The 13,044-nt window shown below is 39.5% G+C and overlaps 1 protein-coding gene across 2 annotated transcripts in view; it reads left to right on the top strand.

Annotated features, from left to right (window-relative positions):
- The window catches only part of FIRRM (FIGNL1 interacting regulator of recombination and mitosis), a 61,998-nt gene that overhangs the window by 34,274 nt on the left and 14,680 nt on the right, over positions 1-13,044 (top strand). For both annotated transcript variants that reach the window (XM_016191976.2, XM_060197926.1), the window contains exons 12-16: positions 574-703; positions 2,461-2,647; positions 4,502-4,584; positions 5,551-5,602; positions 9,530-9,619. In XM_016191976.2, coding sequence (XP_016047462.2) covers positions 574-703; positions 2,461-2,647; positions 4,502-4,584; positions 5,551-5,602; positions 9,530-9,619 — 542 coding nt within the window. The remainder of the gene's footprint in view (positions 1-573; positions 704-2,460; positions 2,648-4,501; positions 4,585-5,550; positions 5,603-9,529; positions 9,620-13,044) is intronic.

Genomic DNA, 13,044 nt, shown 5'->3' with positions numbered 1-13,044 from the left:
TTTCTTCTCCTCCTCCTCATTTTTTTTTTTTTTAATCAAACCTCTGAGCCAGAGAAATAGCTCACCTACAGCACCTGCCTTGCCATTCTCAAGGTTCCAGCCCTACCTAGCACCACATCGGGGAGTACTGCAGTGGCATTGGGGAAACTCCAGTGTTGTGGCTTCCTTCCCTCTGTCTAAATGAAGAAGGCAGCCTGGAGTGGTGAAATCTCTCATGCATGAGACCAAGGAGACACCAAAAATGGAAATTAAAAAAATAAAACTTTAGTGGTCCGGGAGGTGGCGCAGTGGTTAAGGAACTAGACTCTCAAGCATGAGGACCTGAGTTCAATCCCCGGCAACACATGTACCAGAGTGATGTCTGGCCCTTTCTCTCTCTCCTCCTATCTTTCTCATTAATAAAATAAATAAAATCTTTTTAAAAAAGAAAATATTTTAAAATAAATAAATCAATCTTTAAAAGGTTTATCTTTAATACAGTCAGGGTTCTGTTGAAAATATATATGTTGTGTTGCCAGTTTATTATAATTGAATTACTGTTTTGTTTGTTTGTTTTTACTGCCTGCCTGCCAGCACTGCCAAATGAACTGCAATTCCCACAGTGTCTTCTACTACTTATGGTCATGGACAAGCTGCCCTCAAAGCCTGAAGATGTTCAGGCACTGTGGTGCAAGGAATGCCAGACCTCAGGAGGAACAAGCAGGTAGCAAACATGTTGGTGTCCAGTCACATCACAGAGTTTAGAACACCCCATCAGTTGGAATGATAGTAAAATTTAATTTCTTCGTTATGTGTGGCCTCCATTTTAGGCACTGTGCATGCCTTGTTTGTATTGTTACCTTATAAAATAAATGAATATAAAATACATAAATCTACAACAATCACATCAACAACAACAATAATAACCACAACGATGAAACAACAAGGGCAACAAAAGGGGAAAAAATGGCCTCCAGGAGACCTCTGGATTCGTGGTGCAGGCACCAAGCCCCAGCTATAATCCTGGAGGCAAAAAAAAAAAGAAAAAAAAATACATAGATCTATACCAGGTGTTAAAAAATAAGTAAATAAATAAATAAAAGCTACCGCCTGCTGGCTGGGTGATGGCTCGCCTAGTAGATTGTACACATTGCCATATATGAGAACCAGAGTTCTACCTTACCTCACCTGCAGAGGAATAGCTTGACAAGTATCACGGCAGCTGTCTCTGGTGTGTGTGTGTGTGTGTATGTGTCCCTCTCTCTGTTTCTTACATCTGTAAATTTTTTTTTAAAGAAAGGGGTTGGGTGGGAGTGCTACCAGAAGTGGTAGTGTCATTGTGCAGTCTCTGTGCATAGTGGTAACTCTAGTGGCAAAAATAACTTCTGAAGATAAAAATGCTGGACTTTGCAAATTACCTGTTAGAGATTCCACGAGGTTTTATCTTCAGTGCTAATAGCAGGTTCTGGTTTCTAAGCCCCTGAATTACTGCTTTGCTCTGGTTTTCCACCATTCAGCCCATTTTGATAGTCTTCCCAAAGCACAGCTCTGAGTTTCCTCTTTTCAGAAAGTAAAGAAGTAGAACATGCAAACCCTCAGCTCCTCAGCTTTGCTCATCCTGTTGTCACTTTTTTTTTTTGCCTTCTTTTGCCAGTTTCTTTTAGTTTTCTTTCATTTCAAGAGTTTTTAAAATTTTATTGTGTGAGACGGTATCCATAGCAGTACCCTGGCATATGTGGTGCCAGGGATTGAACTTGGGATCACTGGCTTCCTATTTCAGAGTTCCACCATTGCACCATTCCCTGGGTCACTCCTCACATTTTCTAAACATACCTTACTCCAAAATTGTATGTCTGCTTTAATTCATGCATTATCTTCTTTACCTATATATGTATTTGCCTACTTTGTTATTTGAATTTGTTTTTAATTATAAATTTTGTTATTTAAATCCTCTGAAGATTTTTTTAAGCCATAACAATCTTAAATGGCCTTTGCTCTCTATTCTTTCTATTTTATATGTGATATTCAGTTTATTATAGATACTTAGATTTCAAATTCCTCCATAAATTTGTTTTTTACTTTATGTATTGGGTTGTCAGAAAAGTCACGATGAATTTTTTATCCAAAAATCCATCATGACTTTTCTGACAGCTCAATAGTTTAGTGCTAGCCATTTCTTGTTCCATAATGAATTTCTCTAACAGTGACCTTACTTGTTTTGTCATTGAGGCCATGACAAAGAGTAAGAGACAACAGCACCAAATCTTTCTTTAATGTTATGGGGGCCAGGCTTAAACCTGGGTCATGTGCATGGCAAAACAACACACTAACTAAGAGAGCTATTTTGCTGGCTGAGTGACCTTATTTTTATGTGTGCAAATGCCATATGTACTGCAAACTATTGATATGCTTTGTTATGTGGTTGGACTTGCAAGTTGTCAAATGTTAATGTTGTGTTCATTCTTCTCACTTTCCCTACAGGGTATCTCTACTCAAAGCCATTTTCTGCAGTTTTGAGCAGTGTTCTGGTGAACTCTCTCTACCTGTGTATTTACAGGGAATAAAAAGTAAAGGACAGGCAGAAGTTGCTATTACCTTGTATCAGCATGTTTGTGTTCATCTCTGTACATTTATTGCTTCCTTTCATTCTTCACTGTTTCCTGAAATGGTGAGTTTGTTTGTTTTGTTTTGTTTTGTTTTTAGTGATTTAATAATGATCAGCAAGACTGTGGGATAAGAGGGATACAGTTCCTGCCACCAGAGTTTCATATCCCATCTTTTCCACTGGAAGCTTCCCTATTCTTTATCCCTCCGGGAGTATAGACCAAAGATCTTTATGGGGAGCAGAAGGTGGAAGGTCTGGCTTCTGTAATTGTTTTTCCAATGGATACGGGCATTGACAAATTGATCCATATGCCCAGCTTGTTTCTGTCTTTCCCTAGTGAGGTAGGCTGTAGGGAGGTGGGATTCCAGGACACATTGATGAGGTTCTCTGCCCAGGGAAGTCAGATTGGCATCATGGTTTCATCTGCACCTTGGTGGCTGGAAAGCATTAAGATATAAAATAGAACAAACTGTTTAGTAATCAGGAACCTAAAGGTAAGAATATAGCAGATGAGATTTGGGGTCTCCAAGTTGGAATAAGCTAGGAAAATCTATTTTAGGTATGTTCCAAGGGGGCCATTGTCATTTTCTTAGCTTATATTATGTCCTTCAAATCAGTTATAGTCTAGAAAATGATAATTTTAAAGTTCATGTTCAGATGTATTATTTAGCCAAGTATTTGAGAAAATGTTTTAGATGGGAATGTGTGGAAAGACTTATTAGAAGAGGAAAAGTGAGGTGTGTAGCATTTTAACTAATTCATTTTCATTAGTAAAAGGAGAATTTAAATCCAGCACTCATCTCATGGGTAGAAGCTACCATATCATTCTATATGAGAAAAATCAGCCTGGAGTAATAAAATCCCATCGATGAACCAAAGAAGAAAATAGTAATATGTAGTACCAAGTCTCTCATAGATCATATGACATTCTTTTTAATGAAATTGAATTAAACTAGAAGTTGAGAAGTTTCTAGGAATAAGCATTAAAATTTATTAAGGCTTACTTCTTAAGGTACTAGGCAGTGGACACATATTAAATGTTGTAATGGGAAAAAAATGTGGGCACGGGTAGATAGCATAATGGTTATACAATGAGACTCTCTCATGCCTGAGGCTCCAAAGTACCAGGTTCAGTCCCCAGCACCACCATAGCCAGAGATGAGCAGTGCTCTGATTTAAGGGGGGGAAATGTTATATTGAAATAGTTAAAGGCGGAAACAAATGAATAGGCCTGAACCTTGGTACTCTTGCAGGGAACCGTGTTTATTCCACTAGGTGCACCACCACCCAGCCCTCATGGATCTATAGTTTCCTAGTAGTATTACCATGACATATATTGTGGCTACTTTTTAAGAGTTAATGACTAAATCCAATGTGGTGTTCTGTTTTGTTGTTTTAATGATTTCATGCTCTTAAAGAATATGAATCTAAAAATGGAGTTATTGCCATTTTTGAATCCCCATAGCCCAATGTATGATGTATATTATAATAGTACTTGACTGCATGGGTCCTTTAAGATATGAGTGTTGGGGGCTGGCCACTGGCACCCTAGTTAAGTGCACACAGTACTAAGCACAAGAACAAGCCAAAGGATCTAGTTTTGAGCCCCTTCTCGCTACCTGCAGTGGAGCAGGTCTTTCTCTCTCCCTCTCTGTCTTCCCCTCCCCTCTCGATTTCTCTCTGTCCTATCCAGTAAACTGGAAAAATGGCCTCCAAGAGCACTGGATTCCTAGTTTCTACACTGAGCTTCAGCAATAATCATGGAGGCAAAATAATAAGATGTGTGTTTATGGTGGTCTGGCATGTGTCTTTAACATAGTAGAGAGCTGACTTGTTATTTTTATTCTGATAGTACTTTCGTGTGTGTGTGTGTTTCAGTATTACTGATAATTTATCATGAACTTTGTTTTTCATTAGGATGCTGCCCTGTTGAATGCTGTGCTTAGTGCAAATATGATCACCTCTTTGTTAGCTATGGATGCCTGGTGCTTCCTTGCTCGGTACTGTATCCTCAGTTTATAGTATTGACTGATAGTATATGATTAATGCTTTTATATTAATAGAAAAACCTTGTTTTAATAATTTCAGTATTCTCCCTCCCTCCCAAAAAAAAAAAAAAGAAAGAAAAAGAAAAAACTTGGTTTCATATCACATCACTAAATTAAGAATTTGTTGCCTTTTTTTTTTCCCTCCAGGGTTATTGCTGGGGCTCATTACCTACACTACAAATTCACTGCTTCTAGAGGCCATTTTCCCATTTTTGTTGCTTTGTTGTTGTTACTGCTGTTGTGGTTGGATAAGACAGAGAGAAATCAAGAGGGGGGAAGACAGAGGAGGAGAGAAAGATAGACACCCAAAGACCTGCTTCACCACTTGTGAGGTGACCCCCCCTGCAGGTGGGGACCTGGGGCCTGGAACCGGGATCCTCACACCAGTCCTTGTGCTTCACGTCATGTGTGCTTAACCTGCTGCACTACCGCCTGGCCCCCCAGTTGCCTCTTTTCTTTTCTTGGTTTCACCCAATAGATACTAATGCTTAGGTGGTTCTGTATGCTGTGACATTTCTTACCCATAGAAGTAATGACAACTTGGGGGTCGGGCGGTAGCAGAGCGGGTTAAGCGCACGTGGTGCAAAGCACAAGGACCAACATAAGGATCCCGGTTCGAGCCCCGGCTCCCCACCTGCAAGGGAGCCACTTAACAGGTGGTGAAGCAGGTCTGCAGGTGTCTATCTTTCTCTCCCCCTCTCTGTCTTCCCCTTCTCTCTCCATTTCTCTCTGTCCTAGCCAACAACAACAATAATAACAACAACAAAACAAGGGCAACAAAAGGGAAAATAAATAATTAAAAAAAAAAAAAGAATTTCAACTTATGTGGCCTTGTCTGTATATTTAGTGCTGTATGGAAGTTTGCCTCCCTGCTTTTCTAATGAACTATATAAAGACTGCTTTCTCTTTACATTATAGATATGGGAGTGCCGAACTCTGTGCACATCATGTCACCATGGTGGCTCATTTGGTGAGTAGAGTGGCACTTTCTGTACAGTTGCTTTGGGGATGTGATAATCTTTTAGTTTGCTTGATTTTGGTTTTTGTTTTTGTTTTCCCCTCTGGGGCTTTGTGCCTGCATGACTACTAGCAGACTTATTTTTATTTAGACAGAGGGTGAGACTGAGAAAGGTGCGAGAAACCGTAGAATGCTCATCATTCACGAACCTTTTCCTTTTTGTAGTGTTTCCACGGGAGAGGTGGGAGGGTGGGAGTTGAATCTGAGTACTTGCACATGGCAAAGCATATGCTTTACCAAATGAGGCTAGCTCTTGGTCCCCAGGAACCTGATCTAAGACTTTGATAACCAGGGCTAGATGGTGGTGCACCTGGTTAAGCACACACATTGCAGTGCGCAAGGACCCGGGTTCAAGCCCCTGGTCCCTGCCTACAGGGGGGAAGCTTCATGAGTAGTGAAGCAGTGTTGCAGGTGTCTGTGTCTCTACCAGTAATGAATAAATAAAATTACTAAAAAATTTAAAAATAAAATAAATATCAAAACTTTGCATTATTGCTGATGCTGTTGAGAAAGATGTACTAGAAACCATGTAAACACTGAGGAAATTGTCTCTAATTTTGGAGCCAGGCGGCTTCGCACCTGCTGCACTCAGGTTCTAGTCCCTGGTTCCTATCTGCAGGGTGTAGCTTCACTAGTGGTGAAACAGTGCTACAAGTGTCTCTGTCTCTTTCCTCCTCCTCCCCTCTCAATTTCTCTCTATCCAATAGTAAATAAGTAAAATATAATTTAAAATTTTTAAAAAGAAATTGTCTCATATTTCCAAAATCTTATAAAGGTTCTGGAAAGAAAAGACTAATTGTGAATAAATTAGGAATTGAACACAAAATAGAAATGTACTACTGTGACCAAGAGTTCTTATTACTTCCACTCTTTTTATCAGTAGCATGACTTAGACAAGTCAGATACTGATTTTATTTAACCATTTTTTGTTCCATCTCAGTGTTTTTGACAGGAACTACGTTTGATAGTGATCTGGTGCTTTGAAAAAACAAGTAATGATTTATGAATTAATACCAAGAGAAAATGATCTAATTGTATATATTTTTTTCCTTTACATATTTTTTTGCCCACCAGGGCTTTGTACCTGTCCAATTCTGCCTCTCCTGATGTACACTTTTTTTCTTTCAATTTCAGATAGATGGAGGTGAAGATGGGGGGATTGAGAGGAGAAAGTGAGAAAAGGAGAAAGCTATAGCACTGTTTCACCATTCATGAAACATGGTGCAGGTATATCCATGTGATGCCAGAGGCTCGAACTTGGGTCCTACCAGGTGAGCTATCTCCTGGCTCTGTTTTTTTCCCCCCCCGTTTGTTTTTTTGCCTTTAAATTATAACATGTTTGCTGTTTTGTGACACTGACCTTTGCCAAATATCATGGAGCATTTTGTCATTTTTTAATGAATGAGAACCAGCACATCACTGTGATGCCAGGAATTGAACTTAGGATCTCATGCTTGAGGATCCAAAATCTTATCCACTGTGCCACTTCTCAGGCCATTTGGAACATTTATCTTTGATCATTGTGTAAATCTGTGTGTGTTGGGGGGGTCTTTTAGTTAGGGAAAGATGAAGAGAAACAGACATCACAGCACTAATGCTCATAAAGCTTTTTCCCAGTAGGTGCTCCCATGTGGTGGTCAGGGACTCACACTTGGGTCTTCTTGTACAGGAGCCACCTCCTGGACCTCCTGGTCCCGTCTTTGGTTTCCTAGCAGCCTTCTGGTGATGTGTGCCGTGGTTACCTTTTAAGAGTTGTGTAGACTAATTCCAGTGGGTATCTTATAACTTGAACAACTGATATCTTTCCATGGCTAATAAAGCACTTGCTAACCTTATCAAAATCCTTAACAAATCTTGCACAAAGAAGAGAATGATTTTATGTTGTGTTCTATGTCTCATTTGTTTACTTCTTTATTGTTGCATACTGGGGTCTCTGCACCTTCATTAACTCCCGCACTTCTAGCCGCCTTCCCTTTTTTTCTTTAGTTTCAGTTAGAGGGGAAGTCAGAGAGGAGAGGCACCACATTGCCCGCCAGGCATGGTGCCCCCAACTAGTGCTAGGGGTGTGAATCCAGGTCCTCACACATAGTAAATTGTGTGCTTTACAAGGTGAGCTACCTCCCAGCCCTTATACATACGTGTGAGGGTGTTTTGTTTATTTGTTTTGTTTTCATAGCCACACCCTCATACATTAGCGATTTCACCACTCCTGGGTTGCTTTATCAACTAGAGGGCAGTATTACAGCACCAGAGCTTTCTTCAGTACCACAGTACCTCTAAAAGCTGGGCTGTGCATATGGCAAGTTATCTGCCCTACGCAGTGGGCTCTCTCTCCAACCCCTTTATGTTCACCTTTAAATAAAAGCTTTCCTTTAAAAATAATCATAAAAATATGTTCTGCTAGGACTTTATGATGGAATTTGGTTTACAGAAAATTGGATTAACATCAAAATGGTTCTTAGAAATTGAATAACTTTTTTCAAGGTCAGGACCTTGTGCATGTGAAATTTTACTACTCCCAGTCTACATTTTCACTCAGAAAAACAGAGAGGGAGACATGCCACTGCATCAGGGCTTCTCTTAGTGCCTCGGCAATCCCATGTAGTGTCAGGGCTTGAACCTCTGCCTGTACATGGCAAGGCACTTACCCTGTCTGTTGAGCAGTCCTACTCTCTGGTCGTCCAATGTGTTTTATTATCCTCCTCTAAATTTTATGCCTAGTTATTTCACTGCTTTCAGCACTCCTTTTCCTTTAATTCTACAGAGAAAGCAATAGCACTTCTCCATCATTAAGTTTCCCTAGTGTCGTTCATTTTATGTTCCCATGTGATGCTGGGGGCTCAAACCCAGGTCCATGTACATAGTAAAGTACTCACTCTTCTGGGTGAGTTATCTGCCAGCATCCCTCCAGAGATTTTTTTTAAATGTATTATCAAATTTGTTCTTTCATTACAAAAGTAACCTGGGGAACTTACTTGAACACATATATTACCATTCATAAGGACCCACGTTCAAGCCCCCAGTTCTCATCTGTAGGGGTAAGCTTCATGAGTAGTGAAACAGTGCTGAAAATGTCTTTCTTTCCTTCCCTATCTTACTTTCCCCTCTTAATTTCTATCTCTATCCAAAATGTGTATTTTTTTTTAAAAAGTAACCTAGGTTCCTGAAAGACAACAATTAGAGAAAGGATCTAAATTACAGATTATAATGATCCTATATCTCAGAAAGGGGCATTGCTAATATTTTGGCATATTAAAGCCCATGAAAACTCTGATTGTAGGGGCTGGGTGGTGGCACAGACTTGAGTGTATACATTACCATGCACAAGGACCCAGGTCCTAGCCTCTGGGCTCCACATGCAGCAGGCAAGTTTCTCAAGGAGTGAAACAGTGCTGTAGGTATGTCTGTTTTCTTTTTTCTTTCTTTTTTTTTAAGAATTATTTTTTAAGTATTTATTCCCCTTTTGGGCCCTTGTTTTATTGTTGTAGTTATTGTTGTCATCGTTGTTGGATAGTACAAAGAGAAAATTTGGAGAGAGGAGAGGAAGACAGAGGAGGAGAGAAAGATAAACACCTGCAGACCTGCTTCACCGCTTGTGAAGCGACTCCCCTGCAGGTGGGGACCTGGGGGCTGGAACCGGGATCCTTATGCTTGTCCTTGCGCTTTACGCCACTTGCGCTTAACCCACTGTGCTATCTCCTGACTCCCAGGTCTCTTTCTCTATTTCAGTCTCCCCTCTCAGTTCTCTGTTTCTACCCAATAAATAAATAATTAAAAAAGACAAAGTGTTTTATCTTCCAAATTTATAAGAACAGATTAAACTAATAATAACTGTGGTTTTTAAATCAGGCAATCTCTCTCTTTCTCTCGTATTCCCAGATAAAATCTTGCCCTGGCGAATGTTACCAGCTAACCAACCTATCTATACTCTTAAGAAGACTCTTCTTCTTCATGGCCACACCGCAGCAGGCAAGAATATCATCCTTGTTATTGTTTTGTAACAGTTGCTAAGACTTGGTGCCCAAACCCCTTTATTCTGTAATTGAATGTTGACATGATCTGAACATACATTTTTAACCTACTGACTGTTGCTTTTAGCTGACTTAGACTTTGGTTTTGCTAAAGAAAAAAAAACAAACAAACCTGCACTATAGAGCCATATAGTAGTGTAGTTAAGTAGTCAAATAGCATAGGCTAGGATCTGTGTCAGAGAGCAAGGGGAAGACATCGGGTGAAAACTACTAAAAGGAACCGTCTGGTATGGCAGTGATACTGGCTAAAATGACAGGATTCGTACTGTGTCCACTGTTCTGATAGTCTTCCTGTCATTGTTCTGGGATTTCTTCTGTCTGCTATGTTGATACTGCCTCCCTCCCTCCTTTACATAAGAAATCTGCTCTTTTTATTCTGACAAAGCTTTCTCATAAACTGTGTTTTATTGCTTAATTTTTAAAATTTTAATATTTATTTATTCATTTTCCCTTTTTGATGCTCTTGTTTATTGTTGTAGTGATTATTGTTGCTATTGATGTCGCCGTTGTTGGATAGGACAGAGAGGAATGGAGAGAGGAGGGTAGACAGAAAGGGGGAGAGAAAGACAGACACCTGCAGACCTGCTTCACTGCTTGTGAAGCGACTCCCCTGCAGGTGGGGAGCCGGGGGCTTGAACCAGGATCCTTAATGCCAGCCCCTGCACATTGTGCCAAGTGCACTTAACCCACTGCGCTACCGCCCGACTCCCGTTTAATTTTTTTTTAATGTGGAGAACACTATCAAATCTCAAGAAAGAATGTGACAGAAAGTATAATTTTTATAAAAATTATGATGAGTACCAAGACTAGGGCACAAACCAATTTAGGGGATTCGTAGTCAAAAGATAACTTCTGAGATGAGTGTGAAGCTTAGAGAAATGGCAGAATCTTATGGTCTACAAGGTACCTGTTATGGGAAGGGAAGGCATAGAAATAGAGAAATACTTGTTGAAGGAGCAAGATTCTTTTTAAGATTTTATTAGCATAGAGAATACCACAATGACACATGGGATGCTGGGAAGGACCTCATCGTCCAAATTCAGCACTCCACTTAATGCACCAACTCCTGGACTTTAGAAGAATGGGATTTAAGGTACCTTGTTTTTTTTATTAGTGATTAACAGAATTACAAGATAATAGGGGTATAATTCCATACTGTTCCCACCAGCAGAGTGTCCCCATCCTCTCCATTTGAAACTGCAGTGGTTTTCCCAAGGTCACAGATAAGGGTTGATTATTATTTTTGTAACTGTCTGTCTATATGTATATTTGCATTTGCCTTTTTTTTTTTTTTTTAACTATGGTCCTGCCTTCTCTTCCATGTTAAGTCACACCTATTGCTCCTTCTGAATGTCCTTCCTTTTTTCCTCTTTTCTCTCTGGGCACTGATGGAATTGGGTTTTAGAGCCCTCTAGTCATCTAATGGTGATACAGTGCTGCAGGTGTGACTTCCTCTTTCCCTATCTCCCCTTCCCTCTTAATTTCTCTCTGTTCTATCAAATAAAATAATTAAAATAAATTTTAAAAGAAGATTTATCCATTAGTGTGGGAGAGAGGAAGAGAGCATCACTGACACATGCAGTGCGGGAGATTGAACTTAGGACCTCATGTTCCCAGGTCTAAAACTTTAACCAGTGCACCACCTGCTGGACTGCTGTTACCACTCTTTTTTTTTTTCTTCCTTTATTGGGGGATTACTGTTTTACATTCAACAGTATGTACAATAATTTGTATATGCATAACATTTCTTAGTTTTCCGCATAACAGTACACCCCCCACTAGATCCTCCTCTGCCATCATGTTCCAAGACCTGTGCTGTTACCACTGTGTATGTGTGTGTGTACCTGCAGACCTGTTTCACCGCCTGTGAAGCAACTACCCTGCAGGTGGGGAGCCCGGGGCTTGAACCAGGATCCTTATGCCAGTCCTTGCACTTTACGCCATATGTGCTTAACCCGCTGCACTACCCCCCCACTCCCTGTTGCCACTCTTAACTGCGTTAAAAAATCACTATTTTTGTAAATCAGTATTAAATCATTAATGAAAAACTATTTAATTTGTAAATCAATATTAAGTCACTAATAACATTAAAATACTAAAAATTTTTTAAATTAAAAGTTGGTTAGAAAATCAGGAATAGGGTGGGGCTAGATAGCATAATCATTATGTAAAGAGACTTTCACGCCTGAGGCTCCAAAGTCTTAGCTTCACCTTAAACCAGAGCTGAGCAGTGCTCTGATAAAAAAAGAAAATCAGGAATATAGATGTGTATTTTTCTCATCTGTTTATATAATCAAAGTAAAACTTTAGTAAATGATAACCCAGTGGGGGGGAAAAAATCACTAAATGTGTACTTTAAACTCACTGGTATATATTTTCTCTCCTTTCAGTTTTAAGGAGGGAAGTTTCTGTGGTATCATGCATTTCCTTATTCTTCACTCTTTGTGAACCATCATTAGCATTAACACTTTAAATATTTTTTTAAAAATTTAGATCAGATTTTTCAGCCTCAGAATAGAACATAAATAACTTATGTTGTCCAGGGCATTGCTGTTTATCCTGTTTAGTATGGGAACTAATTGATTTTCTCATTGGACTCAAAAGAGCACAAATTTCTTGGCTTTCCTAATACAGACTGATTTCATACATTAAAGCTGCTTAGTTATTACAATGCACTCATAAGGTGAGTTGGTTTTTTTTGTTTGTTTGTTTTGTTTTGTTTTGTTTTGTTTTTTCTGGTTGTGGCAGCTGCCCCAGAAAATAACCATGTGGTGTGTGTTTGATAGTTTGTTTTTTACCATCTGGTTATTGTTGGGGCTTGGTGCCTGCAGCTCCACCAGTTCTGGGTGCCTCTTTTCCCTTTTTCTCTTCTTTTTTTCCTTTTTATCTTTTTTCTTTCTTTCTTTCTCTCTTTTTAACATTTATTTAAAGTTTTTACTTATGAGAAAGGTAGGAATAGAGAGAGAAAGATATCACTCTGGTACATGTGCTGCCAGTAATTGAACTCAGGACGTCAAGCTTTAATGCTTTATTCACTGTGTCACCTCCTGGACCACTTTAGGCTGATTTTTTTCAGAGACAGGAGAGAGGGAAAGACACCACAGCACCAAAACTTCCTTTACTATGATGGAGACTATGATTGATCCTGAGTCATGTACATGACAGAACAGATGAACTGTCTTGACAACCTGTTGTTTTTTTTAAGATTCTTTTGAAAATATTTTTTAAATATATTTATTATTAGAAAGAGATTGAGGGGAGATAAGAAGAGAGAGACACCTGCAGACCTGCTTCACCATTCATGAAACTTTTCCCCCTGCAGGTGGGGACCAGGTCCTTGTGCACTGTAATGTGAGCACTTAA

Source organism: Erinaceus europaeus, chromosome 9, assembly GCF_950295315.1.
Source record: "Erinaceus europaeus chromosome 9, mEriEur2.1, whole genome shotgun sequence".
In the NCBI taxonomy this organism is placed as follows: Eukaryota; Metazoa; Chordata; class Mammalia; order Eulipotyphla; family Erinaceidae; genus Erinaceus; species Erinaceus europaeus.
This window is presented reverse-complemented; position numbering and strand designations above follow the sequence as displayed.